Source organism: Phoca vitulina, unplaced genomic scaffold (assembly GCF_004348235.1).
Source record: "Phoca vitulina isolate PV1807 unplaced genomic scaffold, GSC_HSeal_1.0 scaffold59, whole genome shotgun sequence".
Classification (NCBI taxonomy): domain Eukaryota; kingdom Metazoa; phylum Chordata; class Mammalia; order Carnivora; family Phocidae; genus Phoca; species Phoca vitulina.
This window is the reverse complement of record NW_022589762.1, coordinates 675,809-700,827: the sequence shown is the minus strand read 5'-3', so window position 1 is coordinate 700,827 and position 25,019 is coordinate 675,809. Positions and strand designations below refer to the sequence as shown.

Here is a 25,019-nt window from a genome sequence, read left to right as displayed (position 1 = left end):
TGCAAAGATGGAAGATATTAGTGGTGGGCAAAGAAAGGGGAGCTGGTACAAGCAGAGCTATATTTCTCCCAAACCTTGCAGGATAGCTAAGATTTTGGTGGTGGAAGAGTAATATACAAGAGTAATATAAACAAAGCACAGAGGCAGGTGGATATATCATGTGGTCAAAGAACAGTTTATATTTGGATTTGTGTCTGGCATATAAGATATGTTGTAATATATAGTGGAAGAAAATGCTGAAACAATCAGATTTTGGAGCCCCCTGACTATCAAGCTTATCTTCAATAGGCAGGCAGTAGTGGTAAGTGAATTTATGTCATTAGATCTTTGTTTTAAGAAGGTACCTCTCTGGTTACACCATGATAAATGATTTTTAAGGAAAAACTGGAAAGTAAGAAATCATTTAGTGATAATATACTTGCAGCACGGAAGAGCAGTGGGGTCCCTGCTGTTGGAAATGTGGGTCTAAAATGGAGGAGATGATGGGGGTGGGGTGTGGCAGGAGAGGTCATTAGAGAATGGTTGGTGTCAGGGTCAGGTTGCAAGAGGATGAGTAGTGAATAAAAGTTCTCAGGGATTATCCTGTTGTGGTTTTGAGAAATATGACAATGAAAGAAAACAAATCATGAAAAAGTAAAGAGGAAAAAGGATTGAGGAGAGCTTGTGGCAGTTTCCTTTTTTAAAATTGGAGATGTCGCATGGACTTGAAAGATGTCCATGAATGAGAAAGGGAATGCATGTAGCTGAGTCTGATAAGATGACGTGCCTAAGAGGCAGGGTCTTGCAGGGAATAGAGTTGCTCCCATTTCTCAAGTTAAAGACACAAACTTTTGAGGGGGCAGGAAAATATTAAGAGTTCATGTTGCATGTTCCTCTGTCCTCTGAAGGTGGAGATAGGGCATCAGGTAGGAGTGGAGATCTAATGAAGACAAGATATTTGGGTCAGCAACTAATGTATTAAGAAAAGGGTTTTCCAGCACCCAGGAGCCAACTATGTGTGGGTATTTTCATTTTGTAACCTAGAGTAGTTAAGTGACTTTAGCATCACACTTGGAGGAAGGGACAGAATTGATACTTATATTTACTGAGATTTAAAAATTAGCAAGATGGTAATGGAATGAGGCCCAAGGATTGCAGGTGTTGCCATATTGGATGCTAGAAGTCAGGTAGGAGAGGGAACTGAAGGATGGAGCCAGGAAGAAGGGAGAGACGGTGTTAGTGGAAGTGTGAACTCCAGATCCCTCTTCCCATTCTGTGAAGTTTGTAGGAGGCACCTCGTGCTCAGGGCCCTCCGTCTAAGCCCTCCATTTCCTCACTCTTCCTTCGCTAGAGGTTTTTCTTTGTTGCTGCTAATCTCACTCTCGAGTCCAGTCTCTGTGTTGGCCTGTGTACTTTTCAACCTTTTAACTACTTTTAGCCTTATGTTTCATTGAATATTACATAGTTTAGTGGTCTTAGAAAGTATGGCACCTTCTTAGTGCCTCAGGGTGATGTTTTCATGACTCTTAAACTGAAGTGACAACATGGTCGTTTATTACAGAGATCTTGTCGTTAACTAAGTATATTCTACCTTGAGCCTAAAGAAAACAAAAAGTTTATAAATAATTACTTAAATACATTTGCATTTACCCTTTATTTCTCTTTTTTAGCTCATAGATGTGTTCTTGCCAGTAGATAAGTTGCCCAACACTTAATTACCTTTGGATTGACAATTCTGTAATGACTGACTTCAGTCTCCCCAGTCTCTTGTTTCCTATAGCAGTCATTGGATTTGGAATGGCCTTTGGTAATTGGTATCCAGCCATAGTTCTCAAATGGTTTTCTAGTTCCTTTTGTTTTGTTGTGTCCTCTCCACTTTTCTTCAATACCTTGACAGTTAAAACCTCCTTGAAAGTTCTCTTTCTTATTTTCTGTTCATTGCCCTTGACTGAGTCCTAAATGCCCTAGTGTACATTGCAGATTGCATGGTAATCTGAATACAGACCAAAAGGTTCTTCGTGGCTGTAAGCAAAGCTTAGCTGCAGACACTAAAATTTCTTCTTTCAGTTATTCTTAGCAGTGTTTCTCTTTTTTTCTGCTGTCTTTAGTTTTAGGTATAACTAACCATGGTATTGCAGAGATCCTGAATATCTGCTCCAATACCCAGATATCCTAGAGAAAACTTAGATGTGGCATGAGTTTTGTGCATTTGTTCAAGCAGCAGAAAATCTTCAGGCGATAAAAGCCTTATAGGCAGGGTGTATGACCTATATTGGTCACCCAGGAGGCCAATCTTTTTGCCTCGAAAAGTCTTTTAATTGTGACTCCTGGGGAAAATATGAGCAAAGGGAGGTAGTCTTTCTGAACTTTGGGATTAGGGCTGCATTGGTTATTTTTGTCAGGAGACTCTGGACATTGCTGTTGCTAGGGAGCTCTTCGTGGTAGTATAGTCTCAAGTGTGCTACTAAAGTTGGCAAGGGTGCCAGGGTGTCTGGTAACCTGCCCTGGGTGAGGAGGGAGCACGGAAGGGGAGTCCTGGGCACCGCTTCAACCAGATTCTATTTATAATACTTTAGAGGGTTTCAAAGTAGTGTTTCTAATTAGCTTCTCATTAAAATCCCTCCTTGATTCTAGCACGTCTCTTTCTTAATCTATAAAAGATTTAGATACCACCTGGTTTACAACTGACCCCTTTTAAAGAAAAAAAAAAAACATTGCAGTGCCAAACGGTGTAAGAATTTTTTTTATCTTTTCAGGTTTTTTTGTTTTGTTTTTGTTCATTTGGTTGTACTTGTTCTTTAAACTATTAAAGTTTAAAACACTACCAAAAGTGTCTTCAGGCAGTGAATCCTGTCTTTTAGTGGTATGTTCATTAACACTGCTGGAAATCAGAACAGTAACTTTTAAAACACTCTTGATGCACTTGGACGTTTTTTTCAGATGTGTATGATGCAATTTTTATAAAATAATAATTGTTGAGAATTCACATCAGATAAGAACTGCTGAAATTATAACACGTGATGAAAGAGAACCACGTACCAATTTACATTCCCACCAACAGTGCATGAAGCTTTCCTTTTGTCTACGTCCTTTGCTAACACTTGTTACTTCTTGTCTTTTTAATGATAGCCAATCTAACAGGTGTGAAGCAATATCATCTCACTGTGGTTTTGATTTGCATTTCCCTGATGGTGAGAAATGGGGAGCACCATTTTATGTACCTGTTGACCATCTGTGTGTCTTCTTTGGAAAAATGTCTATTCTGGTCCTCTGCTTATTTTTTAAATCAGATTGGTTTTTTGCTATTGATAAGTTTTTTAAGATGCCATAAATTTAAGTTGTTATTGTATCTTATGTGCTTAGCATAAATATTAATGTATTGGGGATAAAAAGCAACTAAATAGATAGATATTGTATGACTCCATTTATGTGAAATATCCAGAGCAAGTAAGTCCACACAGAGAGCAGATGCATGGTTGCCAGGAGCTAGAGGAGTGGGGAGTAAGGACTGGCTCGTTAATGGATTCGTTGTTTTCTTCTGGGGTGCTAAAAATGTTTTGCAACCTAGTGTAGGTGGTGCTTACACAACAGTGTGAATGTACTAAATGCCACTGAGTTATACGCTTCAAAATTGTTAATTTTATGTGAATTTCACTTGGAGTTTTAACAAAAAACTATATGAGAGTAAGTTTTACGTATTTTTAAATGATGTAGGGCCTCTGATTTAACAGCAATTTTTTCCATCTATAATTATCCTAAACTTTAAGATTCCTGCTTCATTGTTACCAAAATAAACTATTCATAATCAGTTTTTAGTACCTCATCTTAAAAATTGAAAAGTTCTAACCTTTGGGTACTTTAACATATTTTAGACTTTTAACAGGGAACATATAGCAGAGGGAGTAAAAAGTTAATAAAAACTAGATCATTTTAGAATATGTCCTCTAATAGTTCATTTCTCCAGTTTACTTGGGAAGGAGTTGTTCTAAGTCCAAAAGAATTTATGTGCTCTTATAGAAAACTTGAGGGAATATATTAGAATACTGTGGAAGACCTAGTAATCTCACAATTCACAAATCATCACTCCTACATTTTTACCTATTTGCTTCAGGCCCTTTCTCTATGCATTTATTACAAAACTGGCATCTTATTGAATATTATTTTGTCGTCTGTGTTTTTCATTTAACATTGTGAGCATTTTCATATTTCGTTAAAAATTCCTCAGAACTACAACTTCTGTTGGGGCACCTTGGTGGCTCGGTTGGTTTCTGCTCAGGTTGTGACCTCATGTTCTTGAAATCAAGCCCTGTGTCAGGCTCAGGGCTCAGCCGGGAGTCTGCTTGAGATTCTGTCTCCTCCTCCATCTGCCCCTCCTCCTGTGCACCCTCACACTCTCTCCCCCTTTCTCCCTATTTCTAAAATAAATAAATAAATCTTAAAATAACTTCTCTTGTTTTTATAGTGATGACTACATAATTTTACCTATTATTAAACATTTAGTATATTTATAAGTTTTCACCATTTTATTTTTTTTATTTTTATTTTTTTTAAAGATTTTATTTATTTATTTGAGAGAGAATGAGAGAGAGAGCACATGGGGGGGGAGGGTCAGAGGGAGAAGCAGACTCCCCGCTGAGCAGGGAGCCCGATGCGGGACTCGATCCAGGGACTCCAAGATCATGACCTGAGCCGAAGGCAGACGCCTAAGACCGAGCCACTCAGGCGCTCCTATAAGTTTTCACCATTTTAAATAATGTTGACTCAAACCTTCTTAGAGAAATATCTTTGCCTGCCTATCTCATTTTTACAATAAAGTCATAAAAGTGTAATTACTCTGTTTAGGGTTCTTAATATATATATATATTAAGACAAATAATGTATTTATAAAAATATACGTATAATATATATTATACAAATTGTCCTCCAGAAGACCTGTGCTGCAACAGATAGCATTCATTTTACCACATCTTTACAAATGTATCACTTCTTATCTTTCACATTTTGTAAGTGAAAAGGCTATTTTACATTTCTTTTTGATCATGGACAGTGGTTTTTATCTCCCGTGAATTTTGTATTCATGTTCAGTCTGTTTTGTGGGGGGGCTATTGTTAACTGATTTGTGTTGGGGGTTTTTTGAGAGAGGGAGCTTATGCAAATGGATGGGCGGGCTCCAGAGGGAGCCCAGTGCAGGAGTACAACCCTGAGATCATGACCTAAGCCAAAATTGAGTTGGACACTTAATTGACTGAACTACCTATTGTTAATTGATTCGTAAGACATATAAATTGTCATATTTGTTGCAAAAATAATTATATAGATATTCTTGAGATTTATTTAATTATCTTTTTTTTTTTCCTTTCCCCCCTTCCATTGACTTCAAACATGAAACACCTCCCATGTTTATTTACAGATGACTCTTTGGTGACTTAATACTTCCATTCACATTAGCTTGAATTTCTTTAGTCCTTATTAAAATGCTGACTCTATTTAATATCCCCTTGTACTGGTTGAAAGAAGAATATTTCTCACCTGCTGTCCTTTGAAGGAAGGGGCAGAATATACATTATTATTATTATTATTTATATGTAAATAACTTATGGCCTGTACACCTGTTTTTTCTCTCTTTTTTCATTGCGTCTGACATACATGTAGAAAGTACTACAATTTTATTGGGATGAAATAATTCCTTTGACCAGGCTTAGCTTTCCTCTGTCTCTTCCCCTTACCCCTGCTTGGAGTCACTATATAACTGAAAGGGGCAAAGGCAGTTTGTTTCGGTTTGTTAAATAGTTCCTGATAACTTTTGAGCTGGGTAAAGGTATTACCAAAAAGTTGGAATAATGAAGGACTTGTGGGGTGGGTGTACTTGTGTAATGGAGAGAAGATGCTTAAATAGCATTTAGGAGGCACTAGCTAGAGATACATTCTTCAGAAGAATTTTCCTTAATGTCAGTAGCCTCCCCATTTCAGAAACAATATCTAGCATATCTAAACTGCCTGCTCTGGTTATAGGATAAAGATTTTAGGGAACTTTCTTTAGTTTTTCAGTATTAGGTGTGTGATGATGGTTTTGTGGTTTTTTTGGTTTATCTGGGTGTTTAGGGATTTTTTTTGGTTTTTGTTGGGTTGTTTTTGTTTTTTCATTTTCATCTCCGTTCTTACTCATTTCAGATTTTTACCTTGTAGTAACAAACTCTTTTAAACTCAAGCTCGTAGGATTTGAAAGGTCAAGTGACTAGGAAGGTCTACTATCTAGGCAAGACCACTTCCAAATTCAGACTCAAATGAGAAATTGAACTTCGTTCCAAAGACCGGTTTCCGTGTTCAGTGAAGACTTATAAATGACTTGGAAATGTCATTCTGTGTTAGTCTCTTCTCTCCTCTTTAAGACCACTTTTGTAATTTCCATGGTATAAAACCTTTGAAAATTTATCTAGCAGGTCTTCTTCCTACCAGAAAGATCTGTGAAGAAAAGCTTCACATTCCTGATTAAGGTTTATCTAAAATGGGATAATTAATGTTATCTTTTCTATTAGGGTATTGTGAATTCTCCCTTTGTTTTTGTTTTTGTTTTTAAAGATTTTATTTATTTGACAGAGAGAGACACAGCGAGAAAGGGAACACAAGCAGGGGGAATGGGAGAGGGAGAAGCAGGCTTCCCGCGGAGCAGGGAGCCCGATGCGGGGCTCGATCCCAGGACCCCAGGATCATGACCTGAGCCAAAGGCAGACACTTAATGACTGAGCCACCCAGGCGCCCCGAATTCTCCCTTTGTTAATACCGGATTCATTTTTCTGTCTCTGCAACTTATGCATGTTCTCTATTTCAGGCAACAGTTACTACTTCTTCAATAACAATTTTTTTAAAAGTTCTAGCTTTCATATCAGCACAGAAATCAAGGGAAGAAATGAAAATAAATCATTTCAGCCCTAGCTTCACTATTCTGGTTTACAGAATGGCTCAGATCTATTTATATTGGAAAATATGCAGAGTAAAACTTTTAATAGATTATTTTGGTAATGGTCCTATTTTTCTTTATCTTTTGTTAGATTTCTTAGGCAATCAGTTTCCCAGTGACCAACTGAAATCTTTATGTTAATGTCATTTGTGTGAAAAACAAGGGAAAATGCTCTCCAGTCTGAGTAATTTTATGAGTTTTTGTGCAGTTGCCTTTTTCTTTTCTGTATCTTAAGGCAAAATGGTGGCCCCTCCCACCAAACTCCCAATTTTATTCATTGTTTTTTTTTTGTAAAGTATAACTGTTAAGGGTTTCAAAGTCTTGCACATTGAAATTGTGACCCTATGTTCTTTCATTCTTTTTAAAGTTTATTTAGATGAGAGTACTTTTTAAGATGTCACTTTTATTAAATATTACATCTATAAGAGTGGTGTCTCTGAACTGCCTCAGTTTCTCTTCTCTGGTCCAACATACAGGATTATCTCCCAAAGACTACGAATTATGTAAACATTGGGACCAAAACTTTACCTTATTTCAAGTAGCCATTGTGTTTTAGTGTTAGTTATATATCTCCATATGTTTATTTTATAGATGATAAAATTAACTTGTGGTTATGATATAAATTCCCTATCTAATATTATTTATTGAATAGGTTGAATTCAGTAAAAATTGAATCTTAGTGCAAAAAACTGATCTTACATTATTGTATATTGACTCTGTACACTTAATTGGCTCTTTATAGGAGACCCCTGTGCTTACCCGAATAGAAAAACAGAAGCGCAAAGAGGAGGAGGAAGAACGTCAAATTCTTCTAGCAGTGCAGAAGAAGGAGCAGGAGCAGATGTTAAAGGAAGAGAGGAAACGAGAGCTGGAGGAAAAGGTCAAGGCAGTGGAAGGTATGTGGGCTTTCTGCGCAGTACATGTGGTATGGGAATAGCCCTCCTCTGGCCAAAGCCAAGTCAAACTAGGTTCTATCCTAGATCTAAGCTACTTCCGACAATTTCTATTTAAATGTCTTGTTAATTGCACTTTTTCTTGTTTATTCTTCTGGATCCAATCTCATTGCATGGGCATTCCTTCTACACACTTGTATTTGTTATTCTTGGTGTTCCTTTCAGTCTTACCACTTATTGCCCTCATCTGCGTACATCCCTCATGTAAAATAGAAAAAAATATTAAAGTATTGATGACAAGTTTCATAGAAATAATTTTAAGCACAATTGAAATGTGTAAAGAAAAATCTTAAAGATTTTTTTTTCAAGTATGGCACTATACAAATCTAGAGTACTACCATTGATTTTTTTCTTTTTATTGTTATGTTAATCACCATACATTACATCATTAGTTTTTGATGTTACCATTGATTTTATTAGGACAAATCATTTTTCTCAAACTTGGGTCTAGGTTTTGGTCTTAGATTTCTTTTTCATTTGCAGTTAATACAAAGATAATAACTGTCCCTAGATGTGTGAGATAGCAGTTGTATTTATAAGCTAAACCGGATAAATCATATGGTAACAAATCATCAGCTTAGTTGAATACAGACTAGTATTTCTTCCTTTCAGGTAAATTTAGTGAATTTTTAAATTTTTGAATAAAACTGCACAACCTGGATTTGACTTTCTAATGCAGTGTTTCAGTGCAAAATTTAAATAAATTTTGGCTGTAAAATTTAAAGGATTCTGGCCTTATTGTGTGCGTTTTTCCCTCCCATTCCTAAGTAGTAGGGCCTTCTGTTTGTTCATAGGTTAACCCCATTCCTACTGTGATCACTTCTTCATTATAAAATCCTTACTTAGTGCATTTAATCTACAAATTTAGCCTGTGCGACAATATGTAGTATATCCTACTTGTAAAATGTTTCATAGGTTTCATTTCCAATGCTAGATTTAAATTCTCAAGACAGTAACTGTGGCTTTAATTTTGTATAGTTTTTAAGGGGACTCTGTAATTTTCAGTGTCGTTTTTTATTTGCTACACTGTTCTCATTTGACTTTTATACAGACAGGTTCAAAACTTATTTTTATGGTTTAAACGTTTCTGTACCTGTAAGATTAATAATACTTATGTTATAGATTGTTCTTTAAGTCAACAAATATATTTTGATCACCCATTCTGTGCCAGGCTTTGTTCTAGGAATATAGATATTAAACAAAAGAAGTTAATCCTTTCATGGGGCTTACATTCCAGTGGTGGGAAAACAGAACAAACAGATACTGTAGAATCATATTTGGAGGTAAAAGATCTAAAGAAAAATAAAACAGGTTTAGAGATAAAGAGTGACATGATGTCGGTGGCATTTAAATAAGCTTGTCAAGAAAGCCCCCTCTGAATATGTGACATTTCGTAATGAAGTGGATGAAGGTGCCATATGAACATGTGACGGGGGAAGACAGAGGAAACAGCAGGTGCACAGGCCCTGAGGAAGGAATATGCAGGAGGAAGGCCAGTATGGACCAAAGAGCAAAGCAAGGAAAGATGGGCAGGAAATGAGTTCATAGAGGTAACCAGGGGTCAAATCACGTAGGGCTGTGCAGACCTTGTTAGAGGGATTAAATAAAAGACAGGTAGTCCCTAGCACACAGCGAGCTCACAAATGATAGTTATCATGGGGAAAGTGTGGAGAGAATTTTTACAGGCTATAAAATAGTTACAACAATAAATTTTTCCTGAATTCTTGGAAGCTAAGTAAAATAGAGGCAATAATGGATTTTTTTTTTTCTTTGAGAGAGAGCATGCAAGTACAAGTGGGGGGTGGGAGGAGCAGAGGGAGAGGATGATAGAAATTTGAGCATACTCTGCGTTGAGAATGTATTAAGTACAAAAGGCACAAGCCACAAAGGGAGGGAGATTGATAATGTTTTACTACATGAATTGTTTAAAACTTACATAAACACCATAAACAAAATGGAAAGATGAGTCAAAGTAGAAGCTAATTTTAACACATAACCATCAAAGACTTATTATCCAGATTCTTTAAAGCACTTCTCTAAATCCATTAGAAATGCAGCAACCCAAAGGAAAAGGGCCAAGTATTTATAAGCAGGAAATTCACACAAGAGAATGCTAAATGGTCAGTAAACATGAAAATACGTTCAATATCACTCCAGTCAGGAAAATGCAAATGAAAGCATCAAAATTCCTTATCAATACTTATCAGTTTGGCAAAAATGCTAGTTTTATCATACCAAGTGAGTGTGAGATAACTCCTATCACTATGGAAAGAATAGCTGTACCCCTTTGGAAAGCACTCTGGCAATTCCACTGCTAGGCGTACATCCCAGAGAACACACACATGTGCCCGAGAAGGCGTGTCAAAAGAATTGTCATTATATTATTTACAAGATGCAAAAAATTGCAACCAACTAGAAAGAACTACTGTATTAAGGTTACTAAAGCAAAAATGTTAAAATCTGACAGTTTGTTAGGTTTATGGATATTCGTTAATTGTTATACTTTAATCTTGAAATCATTTTTTAAAAAACAGTATAGCAAAGTGCCTTTGACTAATTAAAGCAGATATAAATTTAAGTTTATAAGTGAATAGTGTAAGAATAAAAACACAAGTCAAACAGAACTAGACAGAGAAAACACTTAGCAGGTCATGTCATACTCCTAGCCAGGGTACAGATGTGGAGCCTGTCCCTTAGGGAAGAAAATAGAAGATGTGTCCTGGCTTCTCCCTTCCGTGTTTATGTCTTCTGTCTGACAGTGTTCTTTATCTCCCTGCCTCTTTTCTTTCCTCCTTACCTTCCGGCTCCCTCTGGCAGTGGGTGTCCCATCAAGCCAGTAGTGGAATGCCAAGTGTGTTTCTCATGGCTAGGGCTAGGAGCCAGAAAAAGATCATCCCTGTCTTCCAGCTCCTTGCCAATTCCAGCTGGCATCTTTCCCTTGTTCCCAGCCAAATTTATGACTACCCCTGGCTTGGTAAGGGCCAGCTGCCAGTGGTAGGGGTGGATTGAAGAGCAAAGACAATTGGTGTGCAAGGATGCCTTTGTAAATACAAAACCCTGAGAGCTTAGATATGCATATAAAATCCTGTATATGTTTGGATTGAAAGTCTGGTCCTTAAAAGGGGGATGTTGTTTTTCTGAGAGAAAGATTGGAAAGGCCTCAGGTATTCAGAGAAGGATAATCTTCATTCAATCTTCTATTTTTTCCTTTTTTTTCTATTTCTGTTTTTCTTCATCCTTGCTCTGTCCTCCCTCTCCTTCCCAGTGCCCTCCCTACCATGCTCATCCCTCCCTAGCCCTTGAGCTCAATATGCATAAAGGAAATGGGTTCCACAAGTTTATATTTTTCATAAAGCTGTAGAATCATCCTAATTACTAAGAGGATGGCAAAAGAAGCAAAAATAATTTTATGATATAGGTGATCTTTGTTTCTTTTCTTTCTCAAAATGATTAACAAACATCTAATCTAATCATCTAAAGAGTGCTTAACCTCACTTGTACCGTAATGCACTGTGTTCATTGTAGATCGAGCAAAGAGGAGAAAGCTCAGGGAAGAAAGGGCATGGCTGCTGGCCCAAGGAAAGGAGCTCCCCCCAGAACTTTCCCATCTGGACCCTAGTTCCCCCATGAGAGAAGAAAAAAAGACTAAAGACCTGTGAGTACTTAATGATACCAACAGTAGCCGCCAGTAACATTTGCGAAGCACACTGGCATTGTGCTAAGCACTTTTCTCATTTAATTCTTAAAACAACCCTGTGTGGTAGGTAATAGTCAGTGTTTATGAGCTTCTCATTCTTCTATATGCCTTTTTGTATTATTATTCTTTAGGTTACAAAAATATTCATTAGGGTAAAATAAAACCCAGGAAATAATGTGCTCTTAAATAACCAGCGTTACTGAATCATAAATTAAGTTGTAGATCATCTAAGTCAACCCTATCATTTTACAGATGATGAAAATGATACTCCCCTTTTTTTTTTTTTTTTTTTGCTTAGGCTTGCTAACCTTCATCTTCATAATTATTTTCTAGAGATTATCAGTTTTACAGACTTACCTTAAAAACAGTTCATTGGGACTGTCCCAAACCTTGGTGTAATCAGCTATGTGTCTGTGATTGAATTAAGAGAGCTAAGGAGAGAAGGTGGTCAAAGTTACTATTTCTTATTTTGTGATTCACAGCTTTGAGTTGGATGATGATTTCACTGCCATGTATAAAGGTCAGTTCCCATTCTCAACTATTATTATTTCTGATACAAGTACTCCAGTCAAGTGCATTAATTAAGCTCTTTTCTTTGGCTTTCAGTTCTAGATGTGGTAAAGGCTCACAAGGATTCCTGGCCCTTTTTAGAACCTGTGGATGAATCGTATGCCCCAAACTATTACCAGATTATTAAGGTAGAGGCTACCTTTGCAGTTATACTTACTATGGTGTTTGTTTCTTTCTTGATTTTTGTTGCTGGTTTTTGTTTTAAGTTCACCTGTTGTTCCTTGAGAATCAGTTGCTGGGTATATGCCAGGCCGTGGCATGATTCCTTTGCCTCATAAGGACTACGAGATGTTTTTCCTCCAGCATGTTGTAATTTAATGTGTCCTATTTTAGGTCCCCATGGATATCTCAAGCATGGAGAAGAAACTGAATGGAGGTTTATACTGTACCAAGGAGGAATTTGTAAATGACATGAAGACTATGTTTAGGAATTGTCGAAAATATAATGGGGAAAGTAGTGGTAAGTGGGGAAGGAGTTTGCTATGGATACACTTACCATATACCATTTCAACCAAGAACAAAATACCTTCTTTTTTAGAAATACACAAAAATAGAGAAGTGATTCAGACCTTTCGTTGGGGCTATAAACAAAGCGTACATTTAAAGCCATGGGATTGGCCATTCTGACCACTTAACACAATATGTGCCAGAACCACTCCTATCCTTTGTGACAAAAGAATGTATCTGTTGGCTAACTGGGCTCAGGTTATTTTTCATTGTCTTAGAGACCAATCTGGGTTTAGTTTGTACTGCACAGAGACCGCTAACCACTGACAAGACTGACCCTAGATTCTTAAATCATCTTGAGAAGTCCGTAGAGTAGATCTCTAATAACAAAGCATGTATGGCTCCAAGTATAGAAACTTGGAGTCATTTATACAGTAGCTCAAATGGTTTAGCTTAAAAACTAAGCAGCTTTGGGGTGCCTGGGCATCCGAGTCTTGATTTCAGCTCAGGTCATGATCTAAGGGGTCATGAGATCAAGCCCCGCGTCCAGCCCTGCATTCAGCAGAGTGTGCTTAAGATTCTCTCCCTCTCGTGCCCCCAATTTCGCTCTCCCTCTCAAATAAATAAGTCTTTAAAAAAAAAAAAAGAACTAAGTAGCTTCAATGACTGTATTTAATAATTCTGCCATTTAGCCTTAAAGAATTAAATCTGTCTTGCTTTAAGTTAATAGTCCTAGAGTCCTGTTCCAGCCATATAGCCTAGAGCCTCTTAGGACAAAAACAGTATCTTCATATTGTGTCCATAGCTACACAACATAATATCACTTGGGTTGAATTAAGCTCACGAGTTTACCCAAGTAGCATCTTTTATTGTTCATTGGTAAGAGAATTGTCTTTTATGTACTGTAAAAGCTGTATCTGGAAGTCAGTCCTTGTATCTTCCCATAGAGTATACCAAGATGTCTGATAATTTAGAGAGGTGTTTCCATCGAGCAATGATGAAGCATTTTCCTGGTGAAGATGGAGACACAGATGAAGAATTTTGGATCAGAGAGGATGAAAAGCGAGAGAAGAGACGGAGCCGGGCTGGGCGAAGCGGTGGAAGCCATGTTTGGACCCGCTCCAGGGACTCTGAAGGGCCCAGCAAGAAACAGCAACTGGTGGAGAATGGAGGGAAGTCATTGCCGCCTGCCCGCCGAGCTTCCTCTTCTGGGGATAATCAAAGCAGCAGTTCCACACAACTCCCTCGGGAGGTGGGCACCTCAAATGGCCGAGGCTTTTCTCGTCCCCTATATTATGGTGGGATGCCCAACCAGGCACCCCTTTTAAACCAGATGGTAAGGAATAGCTCAAAGTTCAACAGTAGTTTCTCCTAGTTGGTGAATTCAAAGAGAAGTGAAGCCTGTTTAATTCGCTCCTCTTCCAAAGTAATTTTTCTATATATGGATGATTTCTTCTCCCCTCATCTGTCCTTTCTTTATTCATTCTTCCTCTTATTTTAAATCTTCTTTCTTTTAATCAATCTGATGCACTTTCAATGTGGGCAAAAATTGGGATTTTAAAAACTTTTTGTGTACAAATCACAGAAATACACATAGTACATAAAATATACAGCATATCTGTGGCATTAAAATTTCATGTTGAGGGGCAGTTGGGGAAAAATTGTCTTAAAGGGCTCTTGGGGGAGGACGCAGTAATGAAAAAGAGATTAAGAAACAGCAGTTTTCCTGTCCTGCAGTGAGAGATTGCTTTGGGCCCGAGAACTAGCCCCGATCTGGGTGAGCTCATATGCTAGCCTTCTCCAGGAGCGTCCTTGTTTTCTACCTAACGTCTTCTGTGCTTTCTCTTTTTTTCCCCTCTCCTCTTGCCTTTACTCAACGCCCTCCAGAGGCCAACAGTACCAGGAACATTTGTCCCTCTTCGAGGATCAGATCCTGCCAATTTATATGTCTCCTCTAGGGTCCCAGAACCACACCCTGGAGAACCTGTACAGCAGCATCAGCCTTTTGCCATGCAGGTAAGCAGCCTACTCAGGATATGCAAATGCAAAAGGTTCCACAGATAAACGTCAGAAATACAGTCTCTTACCAGGTTAGATTCAATTCATAATCTTCCATTCTGTAGAGTCTCTTACTATAGATTAAGCCCTTTACACGTTATGCCTTATTCTGTGGGTCTACTGAACTCTGCTTTCTTCTGTTTTCTTGTTGCCAGCCTCCAGTTGGAATTAACAACCACCGAGGACCCAGGCTAGGCACTCCAGAAGAGAAGCAAGTGTGTGGGGGGCTGACACACCTTAGTAACATGGGATCACATCCTGGATCCTTGCAGCTTAGGCATATGGGTGGCCCTAGTCAGGATGGAAATATTTATCCCCCAACTCAATTCCAGTCAGGATTTATTCCTCCCAGGCATGGTGGGGCTCCAGCCCGACCCCCAGACTTTCCTGAAAGCTCAGAAATTCCTCCCAGCCACATGTACCGATCATACAAGTACATGAATCGAGTACACACTGCTGTCTGGAATGGGAACCATGGTGCTACAAACCCAGGACCCTTGGGCACAGATGAGAAGCCCCCCATGGGGCCAGGACCCTCTCACCAGCCTCGCACTCTTGGTCATATGATGGATTCCCGAGTGATGAGACCTCCTCTCCCCCCAAACCAGTGGACTGAACAATCAAGCTTTCTACCTCATGGAGTTGCTTCTTCAGGGTATATGCGAGCACCCTGTAAATCTGGTGGACATCGGTTACAGCCACCTCCGGCCCCAACGCCAAGTTCTCTTTTTGGAGCACCCTCCCAGGCTCTGCGGGGGGTGCAAGGAGGGGACTCCATGATGGACAGCCCAGAGATGATTGCCATGCAGCAGCTTTCTTCCCGAGTTTGCCCACCAGGTGTGCCTTACCACCCCCGACAGCCTACACCCCACCATTTACCTGGCCCTTTTCCACAGGTAGCTCACTCGGCATCAGTAAGTGTGTCAGCCCCCAAGCCTACCTTGGGGAACCCTGGGAGGACACAGGATAACAGTGAAACACAAGAGCCTGAGAACGACCGAGGTAATTGACACCATCATTTTTGTCTGACGTCTGACATTTAAACCATTAATTCATAAGGAATCTTTTTTACAAATATTGTCAGACTTCTTTCCAGCTTCTTGAACTACTCAGGGTTGGGCCAGTCATAGTATTAGTCCAAAGATCTGAAAGGATTTCTGGTAGTAATTATCCTTACACAGATGTAGTCCTTACTGTACCATGCAGTCTTTTTGAGACTTGTAGATACAGTAAATCAGTTCTCAGAATAAGCTTTGAGATAGCTACTGTTTTATTATACTTGTTTGTACAGATGGAAAATCCGAGGCACAAAGCTATTGGTTGCCTTCGTCTTGCAAATAAGTGGTGGAGCTGAGATTTGTACCCAGACCCACTCAATCCAGCATCCGTGCTCTCAACTACTACATCATCAAACTGCCTTTTAAAATGACTGTCTTAAACATTATCATTATGGAATAAATTTTCAGTACTTTAAATTCTAATTATTTCCATCCTTCTATTCCTGGGACACATATTTATAGCCACTAAGAAGCAAACATTGAAGGGATTTCTTAGAAATATCATCTAAGAGATTAACCTGAGGGCACCTGGATGGCTCGGTTAAGTGTCTGCCTTTGGCTTAGGTCACAATCCCAGGGTCCTGGGATCGAGCCCCCATGTCGGGCTCCCTGCTCATCGGGGAGTCTGCTTCTCCCTCTGCCCCTCCCCCCAGCTTGTGCTCTCTCTTTCACTCGCTCACTTGCTCTCAAATAAGTAAATAAAATCTTTAAAAAGAGAGATTAACCTGAAAATTGAGAAGATGAAAAGTGTAATTAGTGCTTATTTCTAGGATAGATATCCACCATGTATTGTGTTATTTTCTTCAATACATGACTGGAGAGGGGCACGTGGGTGGCTCAGTCAGTTAAGCATCTGACTCTTGATTTAGGGTCAGGTCATGATCTCAGGGTTATGGGATCAAGCCTTATGTTAGGCTCTGCGCTCAGCGTGAACACTGCTTTAGAATCTCTCTCTCCCTCTGCCCCTCCCCCCATTTGCACTCATACTCTCTCTCTCAATAAATAAAATCATTAAAAAAAATAGATGACTGAAGAATAGAAACCTGATCTTTTATCAAATATGAATATTCCACATAAAATTGGTGATAGGCCTAGAACTCAGAATTACTTTTTGTTTTTATGTATTTATTTATTTAGATATCTACTGACACTTTTTTTTTTTAACTATAATTCCACTATAGTTAACATACAGTGTTACTGTGATTCAACACTTCAATACATTACTTAGTGCTCTTCATGATAAGTGTGCTCTTAATCCCCATCACCTGTGTCACCCATCTCCCCACCACCTGTCCTCTGGTAACCATCAGTTTGTTCTCTGTAGCTAAGAGTTTGTTTTTTTGGTTTGTCTCTCTTTTTTTTGTTCATTTGTTTTGTTTTTTAAATTCCTCATATGAGTGAAATCATATGGTATTTGTCTTTCTCTGGCTGATATATTTCACTTAGCACTATATCCTCCATCCATGTTGATGCAAATAGCAATATTTCATTTTTATGGCTGAGTAATATTACATATATTACATATGTGTTGTGTATACACATACATGTATACATATATACATACATATATTACATACACATATATATACATACCACCTCTTCATTCATCTTTCAGTAGACACATGCTTCCATGTCTTGGCTATTGTAGGTGGTGCTAAACATATGGGTGCATATATACCTTTTCAAATTAGTGTTTCGTATTCTTTGGATAAATACCCACTAGTGGAATTAATGGCTGATATGGTAATTCTATTTTTATTTTTTTTAGTTATCTCCATACTGTTTTCTAGAGTGGCTGCACCAGTTTGCATTCCCACCAGCAGTGTCCGAGGGCTCATTTTTCTTTACATCCTCACCAACATTTGTTGTTCCTTGTGTTTTTTTATTTTAGCCATTCTGATGGGTGTGAAGTGACACTGTTGTTTTGATTTGCATTTCCTTGATGATAAGTGATGTTGAGCATCATTTCATGTTGGCTATCTGAATGTCTTGTTTGAAGAAATAGATGTTGATGTCTTCTGTCCATTTTTAATTGGATTATTTGGTTTTTGGGTGTTGAGTTCTACCAGTTCTTTTTTTTTTTTTTTAAGATTTTATTTATTTATTTGACAGAGGGACACACAGTGAGAGAGGAAACACAAGCAGGAGGAGTGGGAGAGGGAGAAGCAGGCTTCCCACTGAGCAGGGAACCCAAAGCTGGGGCTCGATCCCAGGACTCTGGGATCATGACCTGAGCCACCCAGGCACCCAGTCAGTTCTTTATATATTTTGGATACTAACCCTTTATCAGATATGTCATTTGCAAATGTCTTCCCCCATTGTCTTTTAGTTTTATTGATTGTTTCCTTTGCTCTGCATAATCTTTTTATTTTCATGTAGTCCCAATATTTAATTTTTGCTTTTGTTTCCATTGCCTCCAGAGACCTATCTATTCTCTTTTGCAAGTGGTTGTTCGATTTTCTGAGCACCATTTCTTGAAGAGACTGTCTTTTTCACATTGCATATTCTTGCCTCCTTTGTCAAGGATTAATTGACCATATAATTGTGGGTTCATTTCTGGGCTGTTTCGTTCACTTAATCTATGTGTCTTTTTTTGTGCTAGTATGATTCTCTTTTGATTACGACAACTTTGTAGTATAGCTTGATATCTGGGATTGGGACACCTCCACCTATGTTTTCTTCTTCAAGACTGCTTTGCCTACTTGGGATCTTTTGTGGTTCCATACAAATTTTAGGATTATTTGTTCTAGTTCTGTGAAAAATGCTGTTGGTATTATGATAGGGATTGCGTTAAATTTATAGATTACTTTAGGTGGCATGGATATTTTAACAGTATCTGTTTTTTTGTTTTTTTTTTTTAAGATTTTATTTATTTGAGAGAGAGAGCGTGAGCAGGGGGAGGGACAGCGGGAGAAGCAGACTCCCCATTGAGCAGGGAACCAGATGCAGGGTTCAGTCCCAGAACTCTGGGATCAGGACCTGAGCGAAAGGCAGGGGCTTAACCGACTGAGCCACCCAGGTGCCTCAATTATCTGTTCTTCTAATCCACGAGCATGGAATGTCTTTCCTTTGTCTTGTCTTTAATTTCTTTCATCAGTGTTTTATAGTTTTCAGAGTATAGGCCTCTCACCTCTTTGGTTAAGTTTATTCTTAGGTATTTTATTGTTTTTGGTGAAATTGTAAATGGGTCTCTGCCTGGCTCAGTCAGTGAGCATGCGACTCTTGATCTCGGGGTTGTGAGTTTCAAGCCCCACCTTGGGTATGGAGATTACTTCAAAGTAAAATCTTTTTAAAAAAAAAATAAAATTGTAGGGGGTCCTGGGTGTCTCAGTCGGTTAAGCATCTGTGTTCAGCTCAGGTCATGATACCAGGATCCTGGGATCGAGCCCCCCATCTGGCTCCCTGCTCTGCAGGGGGCCTGCTTCTCCCTCTCCCTGCCGTTCCTCCTGCTTTGCACTCTCTCTCTCTCTCTCTCTGTCAAATAAATAAAATCTTTAAAAATAAATAAATAAAAAAGATAAAAAAATGAAATTGTAAATGGGATTGTTTTATTTTCTTTTTCTGCTATTATTAGTATATAGAAATTCAACAGATTTCTGTATATTGACTTTTATACCCTGTGACCCTACTGAAGTCATTTATAGTACTAGTAGTTTTTTCATGGTCTTTAGGGTTTTCTATATGTAGTATTGTGTCATCTGCAAGTAGTGAAAGTTTTACTTTTTCCATACCAATTGTGTTGCCTTTTATTTCTTTTAGTTGTCTGATTGCTGTGGTGAGGACTTCCAGTACTATGTTGAATAAAGGTGTTGAGAGTGAACATTTCTTGTTTCATTCCTGATCTTAGGAGAAATCTCTCAATTTTTCATCATTGAGTATGATGTTAGCTGTGGGTTTTTAATATATGGCCTTTATTATATTGAGGTATGTTCCCTCTGCACCTACTTTGTTGAAGGTTTTTGTCATGAATGCATATTGTACTTTGTCAAATGTTTTTTCTGCATCTATTGAAATGATCATAATAGTTTTTAATCCTTTGTCTTCTTGTTGCATCATGTTGATTTATTTGCCCTTGCATCCTAGGAGTAAATCCCACTTGATTGTGTTGAATTATTTTTTTAATGTATTGTTTTACTTGGTTTGCTAGTATTTTGTTGAGCATTTTCGTGTCTATATTCATCAGAGATAGTGACCTGTAACTCTCTTTTTTGTAGTGTCTTTGTCTGGTTTTTGTATCAGGGTAATTCTGGTCTTACAGAATGAATTTGGAAGTTTTCCTTCCTCTCGTATCTTTTGGAATAGTTTGAGAAGAATAAATATTAACTCTTCTTTGAATGTTTGGTAGAATTACTTGTGAAGCTTTCTGGTCCTGGACTTTTGTTTGTTGGAAGTTTTTTCCCAGAATTTCATTGCTGGGAAATGGTCTGTTCTAAGTTTCCATTTCTTCCTGTTTTAGTTTTCGTAAGTTATATGTTGCCAGTAATTTATCCATTTCTTCTAGTTTGTCCAATTTGTTGGCATATAGTTTTTCATAATATTCTCTTACAATCCTTTGTATTTCTGTGTCATTGGTTGTTATTTCTCTTTCATTTCTGATATTGTTTATTTGAGTGCTTTTTTTTTGAGTCTGGCTAAAGGTTTGTCGATTTTACTGATCTTTTCAAAGAACCAGCTCCTAGTTTCATTGGTCTGTTGTATTTACATTTTTTTAGTTTCTGTTTTGTTTATTACTGCTCTAGTCTTCATTATTTTCTTCCTTCTACTGGTTTGGGGTTTTGTTTGTTCTTCTTTTTCTGGCTCCTTTAGGTGTAAGGCTAGGTTGTTTATTTGAGATTTTTCTTGCTTTTTGAGGTAGACCTGTATTCCTATAAACGTCCCTCTTTAGAACAGCTTTTGCAGCATCCAAAAGATTTTGAGCTGTAATGTTTTCATTTTCATTTGTCTCCATGTATTTTTTAATTTCCTCTTTGATTTCTTGGTTAACCCATTCATTTGTTTAATAACATGTTATTTAACTTCCATGTACTTTTTTTATTTAAGATTATTTATTTATTTGACAGAGCGCAGGCAGAGGCAGAAGCAGGCTTCCCGCTGAGCAGGGAGCTCGATGGGGGACTCCATCCCAGGACCCTGGGATCATGACCTGAGCCAAAGGCAGATGCTCAGCCGACTGAGCCACCCAGGCATCCCAGCTTCCACGTAGTTTTGTTCTTTCCAGATTTCTTCTTGTGGTTGATTTCTAGTTTCATACCATTATGGTCAGAAAAGATGCATGGTATGAATTCAGTCTTTTCAAACTTGTTGAGATTTGTTTTTTGGCCTACCATGTGATCTATTATGGAGAATGTTCCATATGCACTTGAAAGATACATGTATTTTGATGTTTTAGGATGGAATGTTTAGAATATATCTGTTAGATCCAGGTGGTCAAGTGTGTCATTCAAAAAGCCACTGACCGGCGTTGGTGGTATAGTGGTGAGCATAGCTGCCTTCCAAAAAGCCACTGACCGGACACCTGGGTTGCTCCATCAGTTAAGCATCCAACTCTTGATTTTGGCTCATGTCGTGAGATTGAGCCTGCTGTCAGGCTTCCCGCTGGGTGTGGAGCCTTCTTAAGATTCTCTCTCTCCCTGGAACACCTGGGTGGCTCCGTCAGTTAAGCGTCTGACTCAGGTCATGATTGCGGGTTCCTGGGACCAAGCCCTGCATCAGGCTCAACGCTCATCAAGGGGTCTGCTTCTCCCTGTCCCTCAGCCCCTCCCCCATTTCTTTGTGTTCTCTCTCAAATAAATAAATAAAATCTTAAAAAAAAAAAAACCCAAGATTCTCTCTCCCTCTGCCTCTCCCCCGCTCTAAAAAACAATACAAAACAAAAGCCACTGCTTCCTTGTTGATTTTCTGTTTGGATGATCTGTCCATTGATTATAAGTGGGGTGTGAAAGTTCCCTACTCTTATTGTATTCCTATCAGTTACTTCCTTTATGTTTGTTATTAGCTGCCTTATGTATTTGGGTGTTCCCATGTTGGGTGCATAAATATTTACAATTGCTGTATCTTCTTGTTCAGTCTTACCTTTATGATTTTGTAGTGTCCTTCTTTGTCTCTTGTTACAGTCTTTGTTTAAAGTCTATTTTGTCTGATTTAAATATTGCCACCTCAGGTTTCTTTTGACATCCATTTGCATGACAAATGCTTCTCCATCCCTTCACTTTCAGTCTGCATGTGTTTTTCGGTCTGAAATGAGTCTCTTGTAGGCAGCATATAGAAGGGGTTTTTTTTGTTTTTTTTTTTTTTTTTAGTCCATTCTGTCTCCCTATGTCTTTTGATTGGGACATTTAGTCCATTTACAGTCAGAGTAATTATTGATAGGTATGTACATACTGCCATTTTGTTACTTGTTTTATGGATGTTTTTGTAGTTCTCTGTTCCTTTCTTCTCTTGCTGTCTTCTTTCATGGTTTGCTGGCTTTCTCTAGTGATATACTTGGATTTCTTTCTCTGTATTTGCATATCAATTACTGGTTTTTGATCTGTGGTAACCATTAGGTGTGTGTGTACACACACACACACACACACACACACAAACCATCTTTTACATATAGCAGTCTATATTAAATTGATGGTCACTTAAGTTTGAACCCATTCTTTACTCCCACCATGCCTCCCCAACCCCCCCAGGTTTTAGGCATATGGTATCATACTTCATATCCTTTTATTTTGTGAATCACTTGACTGATTTTTATAGATATACTTAATTTTACTGCTTTTGTGCTTCTTACTTTTCTTACTCCTGCTTATGGTCTTTCCTATCCACTCAGAGTCTCCTTTAACATTTCTCACAGGCCTGGTGTAGTGGTGTTGAATTCCTTTAACTGTTTGTCTGGGAAACTCTCCTTCTAGTCTGAATGATATCCCTACTGGATAAAGAATTCTTGGCTGCTGGTGTTTTTTCTTTCAGCACTTTGAATATATCCTCTCACTCCCTTCTAGCCTGTAAAGTTTCTGCTGGAAAATGAGCTTATGGTCTTACAGAGTTTCTCTTTTATGTTAATATTTTCTTTTGTCTTTCTTACTTTAAAAATTCTCTTTCTCACTACATTTTTTTTTTTTTTTTTAATTCCTGTATGTCTTCATGTTGACCTCCTTGGGTTGATTTTGTTGGGGCATCTCTGTGCCTCCTAGATCTGAATTTCTGTTTCCTTCCCAGATTCAGGAAGTTTTCAGCTATTATTTCTTAAAATAAATTTTCCTCCCCCTTTTCTCTCTTCTGCGATCTATATAATGTCATTGTTATTAAACTTGATGGTGCCACTGAGTTCTCTGTTTTCATTTTTTTTTTTTTCACTTATTCAGTTTAATTACTTTCCATTATTCTGTCTTCCAAGTTACTGATTCTTTCTTCTTCCTCTGGTCTACTATTAATCCCCTATAGTATATTTTTAATTTCAGTTATTGTGTTCTTTATCTCTGATTGGTTCTTTTTTGTTTTCTGTCTTTGTTGAGGGTCTCACTGAGGTCCTCCACTCCTTTGTCAGGTCCAGTGAGTATTTCTGTAACCATTACTATAAATTTCTATCAGGCATATTACTTATTTCCATTTCATTTAGCTCTCTTGCTGTGATTTTGTCCTGATCTTTCCTTTGGGACGTACTCCTCATCTCTTCATTTTGTCTCTGTTTCTATGCATTAGGAAAGTCAGCTACATCTCCTGCTCTTGAAAGTAGTGGCCTTGTGAAGAAGAGGTCCTATAGTGCCCTGTGGTGCGGTGTCCCCTGTTCAGAACCTGGCGCTGCAGGGGTGTCTCCTATGTGTGTTGCGTGCACCCTGCTGTTGTGGCTGAGCTACTTTTGCCTTCAGTCCAGTCATCTGCAATGGCTCTGTTTGCCTGTGTGCGCAGGGTTTGGTCCCTGTGTTGTTAGTGGACCAGTCTGAGGCCACCTTGGGCTTGAGTTGAGTCAGACCGTGCGTTTGCCAGAGGTGAGATAGCACCAAACTGCTGGGCACTTTCCTGTGTTGTCCTCCCAAGAAGCTTTCATTGGTGGGGATGGCCTTCAGTCAGAATAGCTATTTGCCTCCAGCCCAGTGCAGGGACCTGAGTGGGACTGGTATGTGTGGTTATCTTCCCCTCTCTCCAGAGCAGCAGTCTCTTTGGAGTGGTGCTTGTCCTTGTCCTGGCTGCTTGCACCTCACCAGGCTTGTGGCACCACTTTGGATGGGCTCCAGCCAAGGGCATATTGGAGGGGCCAGATCAACGGGAAAATGCGGGAACAGGGCCCATGGAGTGCCAGTAACTCTGCACCAGTCCACTGCAGGAGGGGACTGCAGCTGACCGGGCTTGGATGGAGGGGATGTTTATGCAGGAGTACACTGTTCACTGTGTAACGAATGTTGGCTCTGCACTGGTTCCCGCAGGTGTCCATCTATCTCGGCTGGGAGGCGGGGAGGAAAACGGTGCCTGCTAGTTCTTTTGTTCTTAGAGTGGTCTTCCAAAGATCCCTGCCTCTCCAGTATACACTCATTAGTAAATAAATCTTCTTTCCATACATGCCAGGTATTTTTCACACTGCTGCTTCTCTGCTCAATCTCAGTGGGGCTGTTTGTTTTACTCTCTCTTTAAGGGCAGGCACTCTACCCTCCTGGCTCTCCCAGAGCTGAGCCCACTGAATTTTAAAGTTCAGGTGGTAATAAGCCCCCCATATTCTTGGGTCCCTCTGGTTTTCAAAGCTGAATGTTAACAGGGATTGGTCTTCCCCTCTTCCTGGGGTTCCTGGCTTGGGAATCTGCTCTGCTCCCTTCTCTGTTCTGCTGCATCCCTCCCTCCTGCGGACAATCCCGAGGATCCACTTGGCTCCTGACAATCTCTTTGTCCTTCCCACCCTCTGTGATGTGGCCTCTGCTCTACATTTAGCTATGGAGAGTCTGTTCTGCCAGTCTTTAAGTCGTTTTCTGGGTTATTTATACTGATGTGGTGTTACCTAGTTATCTAGTTGTATCCATGAGACGAGATTTAGGATCCTCCTCCTCTGCCATCTTCCCCAACTCAGACTTTTCTTTTTTTTAATTTATTCATTTGAGAGAGAGAGAATGAGTGGGGTGAGGGGCAGAGGGAGAAGCAGGCTCCCTGCAGAGCAGGGAACCAAATATGGGACTCGATCCCAGGACCCTGGGATTATGACCTGAGCTGAAGGCAGATGCTTCACTGACTGAGCCACCCAGGTGCCCCTCAGACTTACTTTTTGAAAGTGTTTCTTTCGAGGGAAGGCCTGCTTTGTGAGCACCAGCTCTAGCAGAATTGTCTTA

The 25,019-nt window shown here is 39.0% G+C and overlaps 1 protein-coding gene across 2 annotated transcripts in view; it reads left to right on the top strand.

The window, feature by feature from the left end:
- The window catches only part of LOC116623493 (cat eye syndrome critical region protein 2), a 176,248-nt gene that overhangs the window by 141,138 nt on the left and 10,091 nt on the right, over nucleotides 1-25,019 (top strand). For both annotated transcript variants that reach the window (XM_032390690.1, XM_032390689.1), the window contains exons 9-16: nucleotides 7,680-7,833; nucleotides 11,416-11,545; nucleotides 12,070-12,107; nucleotides 12,194-12,285; nucleotides 12,491-12,617; nucleotides 13,552-13,940; nucleotides 14,492-14,620; nucleotides 14,818-15,664. In XM_032390690.1, coding sequence (XP_032246581.1) covers nucleotides 7,680-7,833; nucleotides 11,416-11,545; nucleotides 12,070-12,107; nucleotides 12,194-12,285; nucleotides 12,491-12,617; nucleotides 13,552-13,940; nucleotides 14,492-14,620; nucleotides 14,818-15,664 — 1,906 coding nt within the window. The remainder of the gene's footprint in view (nucleotides 1-7,679; nucleotides 7,834-11,415; nucleotides 11,546-12,069; nucleotides 12,108-12,193; nucleotides 12,286-12,490; nucleotides 12,618-13,551; nucleotides 13,941-14,491; nucleotides 14,621-14,817; nucleotides 15,665-25,019) is intronic.